At 36.0% G+C, this 15,571-nt stretch overlaps 2 protein-coding genes across 5 annotated transcripts; one reads left to right on the top strand and one right to left on the bottom strand.

Annotated features, from left to right (window-relative positions):
- Positions 1-1,483: 1,483 nt before the first annotated feature.
- LOC105213201 (proton-coupled zinc antiporter SLC30A9, mitochondrial) lies at positions 1,484-7,173 on the bottom strand. Of its 4 annotated transcripts, none has more exons than XM_029040993.2 (12): positions 6,770-7,173; positions 6,432-6,657; positions 6,268-6,372; positions 5,637-6,218; positions 5,306-5,573; positions 4,830-4,956; positions 4,358-4,764; positions 4,092-4,302; positions 3,907-4,024; positions 3,759-3,833; positions 1,846-1,959; positions 1,484-1,777 (listed from the first exon to the last, which is right to left on the bottom strand). In XM_029040993.2, the coding sequence occupies exons 2-12, from the start codon at positions 6,534-6,536 to the stop codon at positions 1,733-1,735; spliced, it is 2,157 nt and encodes a 718-aa protein (XP_028896826.1). In that variant the 5' UTR covers positions 6,537-6,657; positions 6,770-7,173; the 3' UTR covers positions 1,484-1,732. The 4 variants fall into 4 exon arrangements, with proteins under 4 accessions (XP_028896826.1, XP_011184163.1, XP_011184162.1 ...); XM_011185861.3 differs by having other exon boundaries at positions 6,432-6,709; XM_011185860.3 differs by having other exon boundaries at positions 6,766-7,173.
- Positions 7,174-7,484: 311 nt separating this feature from the next.
- On the top strand, positions 7,485-8,747 carry LOC105213202 (methylglutaconyl-CoA hydratase, mitochondrial). Its single transcript, XM_011185862.3, has one exon. It carries the CDS (start codon positions 7,599-7,601, stop codon positions 8,478-8,480), a length of 882 nt encoding a protein of 293 aa, XP_011184164.2. The 5' UTR covers positions 7,485-7,598; the 3' UTR covers positions 8,481-8,747.
- Positions 8,748-15,571: the final 6,824 nt, after the last annotated feature.

Below are 15,571 nucleotides of genomic sequence, written 5' to 3' on the forward strand. Positions count from 1 at the left end.
CTTGAAACCAGTCAAAATGTGGTGGCCTTACTTTTCAAGCAATCCAGAAATATTAAACTCTCTTCGCTTGCTATGGAACTCAGGCTAACGAGAGGCCTTCCAATTAACAACTGTTGCAGACGATTAGCTAAGAAATTTGCATGATAAAATGCCGGCTTTTGAATCGTTCAATGGCTTAGGATATGTGTAAAGATATACAGTAAAACCTCTCTTGGACGGACATTCACCGTCGAGCGATTTTTGTCAGCCCAAGAAAGGTGTCCGCCTAAGAAAGGTGTGTAAAAAATGCTCGTTAAGAGAACTGCCCGTTAGGAGGGTTCCTCTGTCATATTTATACAGTTGAACTTCCATAACTGTCCGTTAGGAGGATTTGTCTTCCATAAATCGAACTTTTCGACCAGAGTATAATAAAAAAATTTATTTTTTATTTTTGGAAAAATGTTATGTTTTAATGAAAACTTCTATAACTCGAGTCTCTCTAACTGGAAGTTTTTTTTTTTTTATAGAATGTGATGATTCTTCGTTGGTGGCAGTGCTCGTATTAAAATCTTGTGTGTGACGTTTTGTTCGAGAAAATTGAAAATTTGGCGGAAGGGCCGCTTTAGGGAAGTTCAACTGTATTTATATGAGTAGGTGTATATATGTATGTATGTAAGTTCATGCAATTAAAAATGTAAACAAAAGCTAGCGAGAGAATAATTGTTTATATTTACAATTTAAACAAGCGCGACGGAAGCGGTGGGCGTGGCTATGCAAATTGACACGTTGGAAAGTAAAAGTGAAAAACAAAAGTGACAGCATCTCAAGCAGTTTGCAAGCAAATGCGTTTATATATTTATTATATAATATGCGCATGGGTATGTACATATGTAGTATTATTTACTTTCACACAAATAAAATGTGTCTTCATCACAGTTCATAGTAATAAAGGTGCGCGAATGAAATCGGTAGCACTAAACTCATTTGAACTCGAATGCTTTGCCAAATGAAATTGAAATGTCAAATTATGGCATTTAAAAACTGCTAACGGTTTTAATAAATGAAATATAACAACATCAATATAATTTTTTTTTTGGGTTCAAATCACCAGTGGTTTACTTTATGCGGTTCAAGAATGTCCATGTCAGGTTATATGGTCTCTAAGGCATTCACAATACGCTGATTTAGCTACAAAAACCACACAAACTGCAAAAACAAATATTTTAAAGAATGTTGTCCAGGAATCTCACTCAAATAATCCGACCATCTAGCTGATATTGAGCTAATTGGATTTAGATTAGACAGTTTATCGTCTAAATAACAGTCTCCCATGGCTTTTAACATAAACGTAATTGCAATTTTATTTTCATTATTTCTTTTCTTCCTGTATATAATAATATTGAATGAATTCGCTTTAGTTTTTAGACCAAAATAAATTAAGTTACTGCTTTATGTTAAGTATAACAGTGAAAATAATTAATAATTCAAGCATAAATAGTTAAAATTATTGTGGTTTCACAGCATGAAACTTCGATTATGTTTCTAGCGTCCAAATTGCGCGTCCATATCCATAAAAATTAGCACTCTTCGCTTATAAACAACGAAACGGTACCACAAGAACAACAACAACACATACAATTTAAACATGCATACATCTGTATGGTAGGTTTGAAATTGTCGTGTTGACGAGCCGCCATGCGTTTGCTCTCTTTACACACTAAATTTAAGTTAAATACAAGATTTATTCAGCAGTTTACAAAATCTCTAGATCACAATGTCGTATTTCGGGGAATTTTTTCTGCAAAGAAATGCGTTAATACCGTTAATAAAAATAATAAAAGGGAAATATTTGAAAATTAAACATACCCTTAGCTTCATTTCTATTCGATCGATCTCGCCGCCCATGAGGTCAACTATATTCTCGCCGTGCTTCAACAGAAACTCCTCCAGTTCTTCAACTTTTTGGAATGATTGTACTGTCTGTAGGAGTATATATTAAAGGAAAGATATTGGTATAAATAGATTAGCAAGATTTTGAGTTAAATTTAATATGAAACTAAATTGTCAACGGGTTAATAATGGAACACTCATAGAGACCAACTCCCACAGCAGCCGGTTCTACGCACCGGAGTTGACCCGGATTTTATCCGGTCAAGGGCTGCCCTTTTGGAGATCTAACCATGTTTGGATCGATTAGTTTTAAGTTTAGTTGTACGTCATTGGAGCAACGCCTTGCAGCAGGTTTGCTCCATATCCTCTTACTCCGGGCTGGCATCGAGTCCAACCCAGGGCCTGAGGTATTTTTCTGCTGCGTATGCGCTAAAAGGCTCCATCCAAATTCCACCTCGGTTAGGTGCAACACATGCAATGGATGGAGCCATCTTAAGACCTGTTCAGGCCTTAAGACCCATAGGGAGTGAACCACACGTTATGTGGCCCCTTGCTGTCAACGCAATACTACGACTGTTGCCTCTACGGCAGTGCAACCTGCACCCAGTTCGCGCAACGCGCCGCCACCCTCAGGGAGTGGCCAACTTAGGGCCCCTACGTAAAAAAAAAGGTTTTTCATTAGGGACGCTAAAAAAGTAGACCGTGCGGGACAGCAAACGACGCCATATTTTGTACAGCTCTTTTGACATTTCTCTTCAGTAAGGTTTGTCATTTCACCATGGAAAAATTTTCATCATCGAAATTATTAAAATATACTATCAAAACTCAAAGTTAATGGTCTCAACTTTAACAGCGCTACGTCCTTCGTAGCGATGAGGCTCATTCATGGATTCGTCAATAAGCATATTTTGCGTTATTGGTCAAGCAGCAATCCACACGTATTCCATCCCGAAAAAATTACGGTTTGGTGCGGTTTATGGGCCGGCGGCGTCATTCAGCCGTACTTCTTCCGTGATGATCAAGACCGGCACGTTATTGTGAATGGGAATCGCCACCGCTCAATGATAACCAAATATTTTTGGGCCCAATTGGATGATATAGACTTCGACAATATGTGGTTCAAACAGGACGGCGCCACAAGCCGGCGAATGTCACAATCGATTTATTGCAAACCAAGTTTGGTGAACGTTTTATCTCACGAAATATCCCTGTCAATTGGCCGTCTCAGTCGTTCCTGTGAGACTACGTCAAGTCTATGGTCAGCCAGCGACGATTGATTAAGGTTAGGTTAGTCTGGTAGGCCAATAAGCCACACATGGACCAGTTTTGGTCCTTTGCGATACCAGCTGGAGTGCCGTCACGTAGTCAATGAGGAGTAGTTATCCTTTATGATGCGTGCGCTTGTCACGAATTTTAGAAGGTTCTGTTAACGATACCTCTTCCAGATTCTCGTACTATGAGGACGCAAAATGCTGAAGTCTTTGCTTTGACAATGCAGGACAAGCTCACAAGAGGCGCTCCATTTTTACTCTTCTACCTTACTCGTGACATTTCCTGCAGTCATCGATCGATCCGTCAGTACTATCTTGTAGGCGTGTGCCGCCACCAGACAGTGACCGGTGAGAATTCCAGCCAAGCTCCTAAAGTTCCTTCCATTGAGCGACACTAGGAATTTTTTGTATTTCTGGACTACCGCTTTAAACAGTGCAAAGGATGGACCAATGTTGGTCTGAATGTTTTCGTATGAGAGTTGTACACCACATTTGGCCTTTCCGTCTACAATATCGTTGCTTTTAATGCCTATGTGGCCTGACACCCAGTAGAAGTGTAGCCACCTCTTTACCACTACAACAAAAACAACAAATATTCAAAGTATGTATATTTTGTACCTTCAAGAGTTCATTTAGCTCCTGTTTATCCAAATATGAGCGCGTCAGCTCACGTCCATCAAAATCCATTTCGGCCTACAGTAAAAATACAAAAACAAAAACACTTTTTAAACAAATTTTCAATAATTAAAGGGGACATTACACACACCTTGTAACGCACTAGTGAGTTGCCCATATCAATGCCTTTGACATCGTGTATGGCGCGTATCATTACATCGCTCTCCAGCTCAGCGTTTATCTTATTCAACAAATCTTCGGATATTGATCTAAAAGTAATAATGAAGCAACGTTATAACTGTACATTAAAACTATATTTTCAACAGCAACACTTACTTGCCCACCAGCGCCGTGGCATTTGTGTAGATAATAAAGGAGGCGACGGCGCCTAAAATGCCACCCACTAACAGCGAGCCTACAGCGTCGAACACTGGCAAGCCGGTTATTGAAGTGAGACCCATGCAAGTAGCTGCCACAGCGACGCTAGTCACAGCAGCAGCGTCTTCGGTTAGCACAACATTGACACAGGGATCCTTGCCACTCAAAACTTAATAAAATAAAAAATTTAAATAAAAAATATTTCATGTAATTTTATAACCCACCATAATCCTTAAAGGAGACACCACTGCACTTAGCCGCGCGCTGTAATTCGTTTAGCGCCACAATGAGTGTGGCACCCTCAGACACCAGCGAACCGCCCAGTATGAAGAAGGCCCAGAAGAAATTCTCTACCGGCTCTGGATGCATGAGACCCGTTATGCCGTGATAAACCGATAAGCCAGCGCCCACACAGAATATACCAACACCCGAGATGAGCGAAGACACATACTTCATATTGCTATAACCATATGGATGATCCGAGTCCGCCATTTGTGTGGATTTGTGTATGCCATAGGCTAAGATGAGTTGATTTATGGTGTCGGCCAGCGAGTGTATGCTCTCCGCGAACATGCTGTGCGATCCAGAGTACACCCAACCGCAGGCTTTGAAAAGGAAATTGAGGCCGTTACTGTGGTGGAAGAATTTGAGATTTATTGCCTGAAGTCTGAAAATTTATTACTACGCTACACTTACATGCCAATCGCGATCAGCACTACTTTGCCCGATTTGCCCGTCAAACCGGGCTCCGAGTCAACCACCACGGTACGTGCGCCAATTTCACGTCGATAGTCGCGCAAACGGCGCTTCACTGTGAAGAGATCTGTAAAATAAATAAAAAATATATAAAAATAAATAGATAAAAAATATATAAAACAAAATAAAAAATATATAAAAAATATATAAAAATAAATAAAAAATTTATAAAAATAAAAATAATAAAAAATATATAAAAATAAATAAATAAAAAAAAAATAAAAAATATATAAAATTAAATAAATAGAAAAAATAAAATATAAAATAATTAAAAAATCAATATTAAAAAAAAAATAATAAAAAAATAAACAAAAAAAAAATAAAAATAAAATTAATTAAAAAAATAATAATAAAAATATAAAAAAATATAAAATAATAAATATGTATAAATATAGTATAACGTTAAATGAATTTACTTTGCTGATGCTTCTTGCGTTCAACTTCGCGCTTCAGCTGCTCTTTCAACAAATTCTCACGTGAGCCCCACACACCGATCGCCTTCGCCTCGACATCTTTACGCCAATACACCGTTATGGGTGGCTCCTGTTCGTATGGCGAGCGGCGTTTTATCTTCGATAAAGATTCCAAATCGGAAGCTTTCAGCAGAAAATCGCTCATAGCACGTGCCGGCGTTATGAAATTACGCTCCAAGGAGGAGCGATTGAAATCGACCAATACGCGCTTCTTTAATTTCAAAATAATATTAAATTAGGGAGAGGAGGTCGGGATTGTTTATTGACATATTACCGGCTTCTGCACAACAACCTCGACAGTTGGCGCTTTGGCTGTCTGCGTTTGTTGCGTCTCCGCTGTTGTTGCTGTCGCTGTTGCGGTGGCAGTATCCGTAGTTGCGGACGCAATGACTTTTGGTTGTGTTGCTTTTGCTATGGCCGCCTTCGCATTGGCCGTGGCCGCTGCCATTGTCGCTGCAGTCGCTGCTGCATCGATTGTGGCTGATGTCTGCAATTGTGCAGCGGCAGCTTGCGCAGTCTCTTTTAGCACATCACTCACTGGTAATTTGGCTGGTGGTATGGTTGCGTCTGGCGCAACAGGTGGTTTGGTTTTCTCGAAAACGATATCATTGATTTTCGAGCCTTCTATGGTGGCAGTAATAGAGAGTATGCCTTTGGTTGTTTTAACTTCCAACTTTTTGGTTTCGCTGGTTTGCAAGGAGGCGGCGGCCGCCGTCGTTGCGCTGGTTGGTGTGGTTGACTTCATAATTTGCTTAGGTTCTGTAGCGGATTTTTGTGTAGTTTTAACTTTTGATGTGGCCTCATTACCAATACTGGCTGGCGAACTGGATGCACTGGTGACAGCAGCAGCTTCCACCTAAATAGAGATTTAGACACTAATATTTGATATAAGACATTAATACTACCTTCTTTGATGAGTACGTGCAACGCAGCAGCTGCGCATTTGCGTATTTCTTTGAGATTCGGCTATATGTAAAGCTAAATGCATCATTGGACATGTGTTGATTAAGCTGTAATAAACAGAATATTAAACATTTTACGAATTTTAATTTTAAAATACTAAACTCACCCTTCCAATTGACACTATATTGCTTAAACTGTTCAAGCTTCGTCGCCCAAAGAAATGCTGCCGTACGCGCAACACACGCACAATTTCAGCGGTACGGGGCAGCATTATTATATTTTGGCCGTTACAGCAGTGAGTTGTTGTAGTTAAACGCGTGCAGCACTCAAAACACTTTTTTGCACTTTTCAAGTTTCTTAGTTATAATTCAGCACGCAATTAGATGTTTATACTGCAGCGGTATGTAAATATTAAAATATAAGCAATGAATCACTACAGCGTAGCTAAAAACAAGGAATAACAAAATTTTGTAATCTGTAAAATTGCCGGTAATACTTACAAACCTGTTTTTTATTAAAGAAAAAATCAAATGTGGCCTTTGTACTAATCGGTTAATTTGTTTGCTATCGAAGTGTGTTTGTATAAAACATTCCTATGCGTTTGCTCTTCCTTTTCTGTTGTCTTCACCAGCCGCTCTTCCCAGGTGAACTACGTCATCAGCAAACAAGGTGAAGATGTTTATACAACTTGGTAGCAATAAAATTTTAGATTGTTTAAGCAGATATTTAACGTTGCAACTCTATATGTTGTACAACATTTCTATACACAAAATGTATTAATCTTCCAATTATTATTGTTTTTGATTGTTGCAAAATGCCGCAGAGATTTGTACTAACTTTTAGTTGCCTGCAGCTGTTTCTTTAAAATTATTCTTAAAATGTCATTTTTATTTTGACAACAACAGACGGTTAATTGTTTTTATACGCTTTTTGTTTTTGTCTAGCTAGAGCACAAACCAGCTGATAACATTGAAGCGTTCACAATAGAAAAATGTTTCGAAATTTTAAAGAACAATAACAATATTAATTGCTTTTATGATCATATGAAACAAATTAAAATATTATGACTCATATTCTAAATACATATAAACGTATATACAACGTTGATCAATCAAAATAAATATTTTTATTGCTTTAGTTTGCATTCGTCACCCTGTAGTGTTTACGCAATTTCCACTTCTACACTTCCAATCAGCTGATTTCATTATTTGTTTTGCTTTCATTATTCTTATATTTTAACCGGCCATTGACAGCAGCGTGTTTGTCATTGTTTTATAATCACTTTTTATAAAACTTATTAATAACATAAAACTAACAAAACTATTTATTAGACATGCTGCGCATCTTTACACGACTTGCCTCACCAACATTATTCCAAACACTCCGTATACGCGGTTTTGCCACAGCGGAGACTGGCAAGGAGATATTAGTGGAGCGACTGGATGGCGAACGTAAAGGCATCACGGTAATTAGTCTCAACAGACCGCAGGCGAAGAACTCATTCAGCCGTAGCTTGGTGGAAACCTTCGAAAACGTCATCGATGAATTGGAGCATGACAACGGTTCTAGATGTGTGATTTTACGCAGCTCGTCGCCCGGCATATTCTGTGCTGGTGCTGATCTGAAAGAACGAAAAACTATGACTCAAGATGAAGCAGCCGCATTTGTCACAAGTCTGCGTGAATTGTTAATCGCACTGGAACAGTTGCCCATGCCATCAATTGCTGCACTCGATGGTCATGCACTCGGTGGTGGCCTTGAAATGGCATTGGCTTGTGACATGCGCACAGCAGCCGATAATACAAAAATGGGTTTGGTAGAAACACGGTTGGCAATCATACCCGGTGCTGGTGGCACCCAACGTCTACCACGCATACTTTCTCCCGCATTAGCCAAAGAACTCATTTTCACATCACGTGTACTCGATGGTAAAGAGGCCAAAGATTTTGGTATTGTCAATCATGTAGTGCCACAAAATGAAGCCGGAGATGCTGCTTATCAGAAAGCTTTGAAAATTGCTGAAGAAATATTGCCAAATGGTCCAGTGGGTGTGCGTATGGCGAAATTGGCAATTGATAAGGGCATACAAGTTGACTTAAGTACTGGCTATTCCATTGAGGAAATTTGCTACTCTCAGGTAATACCAACCAAAGACCGCTTAGAGGGCTTGCAAGCGTTCGCGGAGAAACGTAAACCAGTCTATAAGGGCGAATAGAGCAAATGATGAACTGAAAATGAAAAATGATCTGCAATACATACTGTTAAAATATTTTTTGGTTGCGCGCTTTATAATTGTCAAACAAATAAAAAAAGTGATTTAAAAATAAAAAAACACCTTTGTATTGAATGATTTATTTTCACACTTTACCATCACATCAATTTGATTTGCTATTATCTTGTTGACCTATTTATGTAATGAATGTGTATTGTAAATTAGCTTAATGCGTTAAGCTTACCTAATAAACGATTTATTCGAAATGCATTTATTTTTATCTTCCTAATAACTCATGTAATTTTTTCGAAAACTTGTTAAGTATAAAGAATATATTTTAATAAATTGTTGAACTTATGCAATGAAGTTGTATTTTTTTTTTTAATTTTAACTTTACTAATATTTGCTTTAAAATGCCTTGAAGTTTAATTTCCCACCTGTAGGATTACATTGAAAGTTCAAGCGCAGTACTGTATGTACTTAATGTCTATGACACGTGAAAATCGCTGCAAAAAAGTTGTTAATCGCATAAAACACTAAAAAGACATCAGATGCCGTTAATCAATGAAGTATACATAAATAAAAATTTGCGCGCATTTCGTATAATTTAATTAACACATGTCGGAATGTTTGCACAAATAATATAGTAATTTCGTTGCAAAGTTCCTTTAAACAATGTCTCGTATTATTTTACTTAACAAGAGGAGATGTAAAAACATACTCATATATGTATGTATGAATGTGTATATCAATATAAATTTCTAAATAAATATTCAAAACGATAACTAGAACACGAAGAAAACAATCAATATTACAATCATTGACAAAAAAGTTCACACAATTCTACAAGATGTACTCAAAGAGAAACTTAAGGGCTTTCAAAGGCTAAAAAAAGGAAATTTTTAAATTTGTTAAATATATGCTCTACAGGCATGTTCTGTAAATCGTTTTCGGCCAAAATTTTTTGATTTTCCGTTTTCAAATCGTAAAACATGTTCTGAACATTTTTCCGTTTATCATTTTTCGAAAATAAACAAACCGTTTTGTAAACATGTTCAGTAAATCGAAATCGTTAAAATATTTCTGTTTTGAATTCGGGGACAAAAATGATAGGGGTATTTAATTTTTAAAGAAGTTTTATTTTTTAATAAATGCACCTTTCAACGGTTCAGCTTCTTGGGAAACAGAATAACTTAATGGTCATCTAAACATTGTCGTAATCACACTATAACTCATATAAAGAAAATGAGGAACTCAGAGACTGTAGTTAATGTCTTCGAAAATATCTTTAAATCTTTCATATTTTCTATGGAAATAACGGTTGCTTCTAAGTCGTAAAACTAAACGAGTTAGATATAGTGTTATATATATCAAAATGATCAGGGTGACGAGACGTCAATATCCAAAAAAAGTCTGTCTGTCCGTCCGTCCGTGCAACGGATAACTTGAGTAAAAATTGAGATATCTTGACGAAACTTGGTACACATGTTCCTCGGGTTGCTTTCGAAAAAATTACTTTGGGCAAAATCGGATCGAAAACATATAAAGTGTCATAACTAAGTCATAAATAAAGTTATAAAAGTAAAATTTGGTACAAAGGATCGTCCTAGTAAGGGCCAAATTTGGATGTAATTTTTTGGGGAAGTGGCCCCGCCCCCAAATAGGTTTTTTGTATATACCTCGCAAACAGATAAAGCTATATATACGTACCCTACCTCACACCACGATAGTCGAATAGTTGAAATCGGATAACAACCACGCCCACCTCCCATACAAAGGTTAGGTTGAAAATTACTGAAAGTGCGTTAACTCACTAACGAAAAACGTCAGAAACACTAAATTATACACAAGAAATAGCAGAAAGAAGCTGCACTCAGATTGTTTTACAAAATAGAAAATGGGCGTGGCATCGCCCACTTATGGGTCAAAAACCATATCTTAGGAACTACTCGACAGATTTCAATGATATTCGGTATACAATATTTTCTTGACACCGTGATGACACGTGTAGATGTAATCGGTTCGCAACCCCGACAACTTCCCATATAACTCAATTTTGTAATCCATCTTATTCCTTCACTTTATAATATATACATTAGTAACCAATAAAGATAGCGAAATAAAACTTTACACAAATCATGTTGCATCACTTGTGGAAAAATTGTCGAAATCGATCTAAAACTTTTCAAACCCCAGATATCAAATATGCAGAACTGAGTGCCTTTGGGTAATTTTTCACCGAAAATATCGGTAAATTGCTCAGATATCTTAATTTAATTCAGAGGAAATCTTTTTCTTCTAATAGTGTGTCTGTGTATCAGAAATGGTTAAAATCTGGTCATAACTTGCCCTAGCTCTCATATAGCTAATTATAGGATTTTCAAAAATACTATGGGCTTAATAGCTTATAAATGGTGCAATATATGAAATATCTTAGCAAAATTAGGTGAGCATATAATCTTGGATATAATGTATGTTGGTGGCGGAAATGAGAGAAATCGGTTCGGGAATTACCTCAGCCCTCATATACTATATATAATGATTTTCGTTATTCTATTGGAATTTATGTCGAATATATGGGTTAAATTGGGTGTAATCTTAATAAAAATACAACATTAAATTGCGAGAGTATAAAATTTTCGGGTGCACCCGAACTTAGCCTTTCCTTACTTGTTTCTACTAATAATGCCAAAATTCGGCAAAATCGGGTAATTTCTTCTCCTAGCTGCCTATACCTAATATTATGATTTTCAAACAAACGGTAAAGCCTACCATACCGCATATATTGGTTAATATGTGAGATCTTAGTAAAATTAAGGGAACGTATAACATCGGATATAGCGTAGTTTGGTGGCAAAAATAGTCGAAATCGATCCAAGTCCAGCTTCCATATAACAGATATAACAATTTTCGCTATTCTAGTGGGCCCACTCGTATATGAGTAAAATTGTGTAGTATGAAAAATATGTATACTATTGAATTAAATAAATGGATTGCGAGATAATAAGATTTTCGATTACACCTGAAATTACCCCATCTGTACTTCTAATTATTTCGTAATGTCATAAAAATGAACTAACTACATATATTTTTTTAAAATATAAGGAATAATTAATTTATCTAGTTAATCGCCAAGACAACCAGCGTTACAAATTAAATGTGATTTTACACGAGTTCTTTTGAAAATAAAAGCATCATGACTTGAGCCATGGCCGGCATGTTTTGCTCATATTACCTTTTATATCAATGTGCGCTTTGTCAAAAGATATATAGTAGTATACATCATATAAGATAGTATATGACTTCCATACATGCAACATGTAACCTGCCACAATTTTTTTAAAAATCAAATTTTCAAACTTTCATTCGAATTTAATAGAAAACGAACGAATTTACGAACACTTGAAATAAAATCGTACGAATTCTCATTTCGGAACTGAATTCAAATCGTATGAATTTCAGAACATGCCTGATAATCATATATTTTATTTAAACAATTCAGCATATCAAAGATACATATTTAAACAGTATTTTGTGAAATTTTTAAACCATCGGTATCTCATCTCCCAAGACTTGTCCAAGAAAAAGCTCTTGTCGTGGACAGCATAATTCATTATACGTTCATCTAAAATTTATAAACCAAAAATATTACGATAGTAACATATTAAAATTTGTATTTTTGTTAGACTTTTAACAAAAAAAGCACATTTTTGGTAAAATTAATGGCATATATTGGCTTGAAAAAAAAAAATAATTGTAATAAAAATATAAAAAAATCATTCGTTCATTAATAATAATAATGAATATGTTATTCCAAAGATGTGTGCAAAATTTTAACAAAATCGCTTCATAACTTTTTGAGTTATCGTGTCTACCGACTTTAAAAATTGAGTTTTGCGATAAACGCTTTTAAAGCTTAATATCCAAACTGATGTGGTCTGATGGACAGAATTCCAAAGCGAATATCTCTAAGGATTTTACTCGGATTGGTTTCATATTTTTGTATAATATTTTTAACATTTTGAACTATTTAATAAGCAAATTTTTTTTCGTATTATTTTTCTGAAAAATATAAGATTTTAAAATTTTCTCGTATATAATACATTAGAAGATGTGTATACATATGTGAGGATAAATATATAGGAATAGTATTTCAAAAAAAAGTGAATTTATTTTTAAAATGATCGGAGACCCTCCAAAAGATCGAAGAAATCAAGACAAATTCTCCAAATTATAGTCGGATGGCCGTAGAACGAAGTTGATCGAGGTAACTAAAGATCGTTATTTGTATGTATAAGAAAATCGTATTTCGAAAAAAAGATGGCTTTCTTTAAAACGATACGAAATTTTCAGCCGGCTTTGTAGGTTATAGCCTCAGCTTCAACCTAACGTCGAAAAAAATGGATTTATAAAATAGTTATACTCTCGAAGGACAATAACAAAGCCTTCAAGTATATTTCTACCAATAATTCATTAATCAAGTGTTCAGAAGATAGTGTCCGACCGATTTCTAATTTTTGGCCGATGATGTATAAACCAACAATATTGTAAAGTGTTTGAATACCGGTTGAATATAGAGATCAAAAACTTCGGTCCAAGCGGGATCGGGATTAAATATTCAGCCTCACAACCCTACTTTCTATGCTGTCTCAATTGTGTGGAGTGAATTGACAACCTGAATAACCTCGCATATTACACTTATCCGACACAGTGACTTAAGTTCGGCAATTTATTACTATTCGTTTTCAGAATATCTGTACGTCTCTACCATAAAATTATATAAGAAAAGTCCCGACGAGCGCGTAAATAAGTTCGTTTACAGCATATTAATTCGCCGCAATTGCCTTAGCATTCAAAACAACAATAAAATAAGTTTATATGGCTTACATATATGTACATATATACATAAATATTTATTAGTTCTGGCCAAAAAAAAAAACGCCGGGCAGGTCGTGAATTTGCGCTTGCGCCAGCTGTCTTCCGAGAAATATAATATTTACATTGACTAATCGGAAATTAAAATAAATTGCCGACTAAACAGAGCACGTAAACGTTTTTAGCGAGAATAAAATTAGCAAACCGAACAGACAAACAAAAACAACAGTAAAAATAAATGAAATAAAAACAAGAGAGAATTGCAAATGCGGAAATCATATTCATATTGCTTAATTATAAACGCGGTAATATATTGCAGTGGGGGTTAGATTGTTGTTGTTAATTTTTTTAGTTGCTATTTGCATAAAATAAAATTTTTATCACAGCTAATTTGAATGCGCGCGCATTTCATTGATCGTTCGCATTCGTATTCGTCTTCGCCTTCTGGCACTTGAGCCAGAGCGGCGTCGCATCTGTGTGAATTTCGCATGGATTTTGGTGATTTTGCCGCCTCGCCATCTACGCTGTCTGCATTGGAAATGAAGATTTCGGCATATTATTGCATTGAACTTTAAAATTGTGAACACTTTATTACGCATTAAAGTCGATTTTTCGGCGGTTTGTAGACACCATTTTTTTGTTCTCATTACAGAGCATGTTTATCAGCAGTTACCGGTGATTTATGATGCGCTTGCGGTGTACATTTTAAATGAGCTGGCTGAGATGAGGCTGGTTGGAAATTTAGCAGTGATGCAGATCATTAAAGTTATTAAAATTTTTGGAACAAAAAAAAAAACGTCTCTCACTTTTATGAGTATATCAAAAAAGGGGCCCGAGTTATAGCTTCGCTATCCTCATGCGGTCCATCACTAGATGAATGGTTCCGACGTCAGTTGTTCTCAGCATGGTTCAACTCTCCATAGTTATTAGATAATGTCTCCGTCCACAATTAAATAGATAAATAGGTGGAATACTATCGATAATCTCTCTTCAAGAGTTCAGCTTCCATTAGACTGAGGTTGAACTATCGTGAATTGGTGAAAATGGAGCATGAATTAGACCTGATTTTTTGTTCTTTGAATATATTTCGATTTTGACGAGTCATGACCTAAGACCCATTAATACAACGGAATATGGTGGCCTAAACGAAAAGAGAAAAGTCTAAGTGAGGAATTAAAATATCTTTTCGACTCCTTAAGATCAGAAATATACAAGTTTCCTACTAACACTGCTTACTGCTCACAGCCTAGTAGCGGCACACGCCTATAAGATGGGGCTGTCAGATCGAGAAGAATGCATGAAGTGTCAAGAGCAGGGCTCCATGGAAGGAGTGGAGCATCTCTTGTGCATTTGTCCTGCTCTAGCAAGACAACGCTTCAGGTATGTAGGGGCCCCACAGCACGATAAGTTGTTATCTGGTATCGCGAAGGACCATAACTTCTCTATGCTGTCTCACCAAACTAACCTTCGACTTCTTAAAATCCGTTTTAAACAAATTAATATATAATGATTTTCGCTTTTGTGTAGCCATTGGAGAGCTTAATTTAGAAGGATACAATTCATTTTTTGGGTATAAGGGGGATCGGCATAAATAGAGATCTATAAAAATCCTTACATAGGAACTACCATCTGCGCTACAAAGGGGCTAATGTCAAATATCCTTTTAGGAGATATGCTCCATGTCAAAGGCTTTATTGGTGGTCAGTTTTATTCCGATATTTTCATTATCTATTACAAAGGTCCTTTCCAAATTGTCAATACTCTTCAAACCGATCAGGTAGTTTGTGAGTATGATTTTTTTTTTTAATTGGGTAGTGCTAAGTCCACAAGTTTTTTTATAACCGTTGAACGGCTAGGAGGCGAAATGCGTGGTGCAGTTTTAAGGGTTACAAATCAAAAGGAGTAGGTTAATCAAAATTCTCATTCCAGTATATTTTATTTATCAGACTCAATATTTAACATTAAAGAAACTATTCTGTCTTATTTATAAACATAGACTAAATTATTTTCTATAATAAATTCTAAGTTCATTAAATCTTCTAATTTTGCCAACCGGATATTTTGCGCATTTTCCGAATGCATAGTCAAAATACATAAGTGACGCATAATTTATACAGCAAGTTGCTATAAAACAATCGCTAAACATTTAAATTTGCTAACCGCATTGTTTTCCGGTTTATGTATGTACACATGTATGTGTGTATGCGCGTGTACTATCA

Source organism: Zeugodacus cucurbitae, chromosome 6 (genome assembly GCF_028554725.1).
Source record: "Zeugodacus cucurbitae isolate PBARC_wt_2022May chromosome 6, idZeuCucr1.2, whole genome shotgun sequence".
Taxonomy (NCBI): Eukaryota; Metazoa; Arthropoda; class Insecta; order Diptera; family Tephritidae; genus Zeugodacus; species Zeugodacus cucurbitae.

Excerpts from the sequence above, each read along its gene's own strand:
- LOC105213201 (XM_029040993.2), bottom strand. The coding sequence starts at position 6,536 with ATGCTGCCCCGTACCGCTGAAATTGTGCGTGTGTTGCGCGTACGGCAG. Across the intron at positions 5,574-5,636 it reads AGGTTGTTGTGCAGAAGCCG|AAGCGCGTATTGGTCGATTT; the intron begins GTAATATGTCAA and ends TTGAAATTAAAG. Across the intron at positions 1,960-3,758 it reads AGCTAAATGAACTCTTGAAG|ACAGTACAATCATTCCAAAA; the intron begins GTACAAAATATA and ends ATACTCCTACAG.
- LOC105213202 (XM_011185862.3), top strand. The coding sequence starts at position 7,599 with ATGCTGCGCATCTTTACACGACTTGCCTCACCAACATTATTCCAAACA.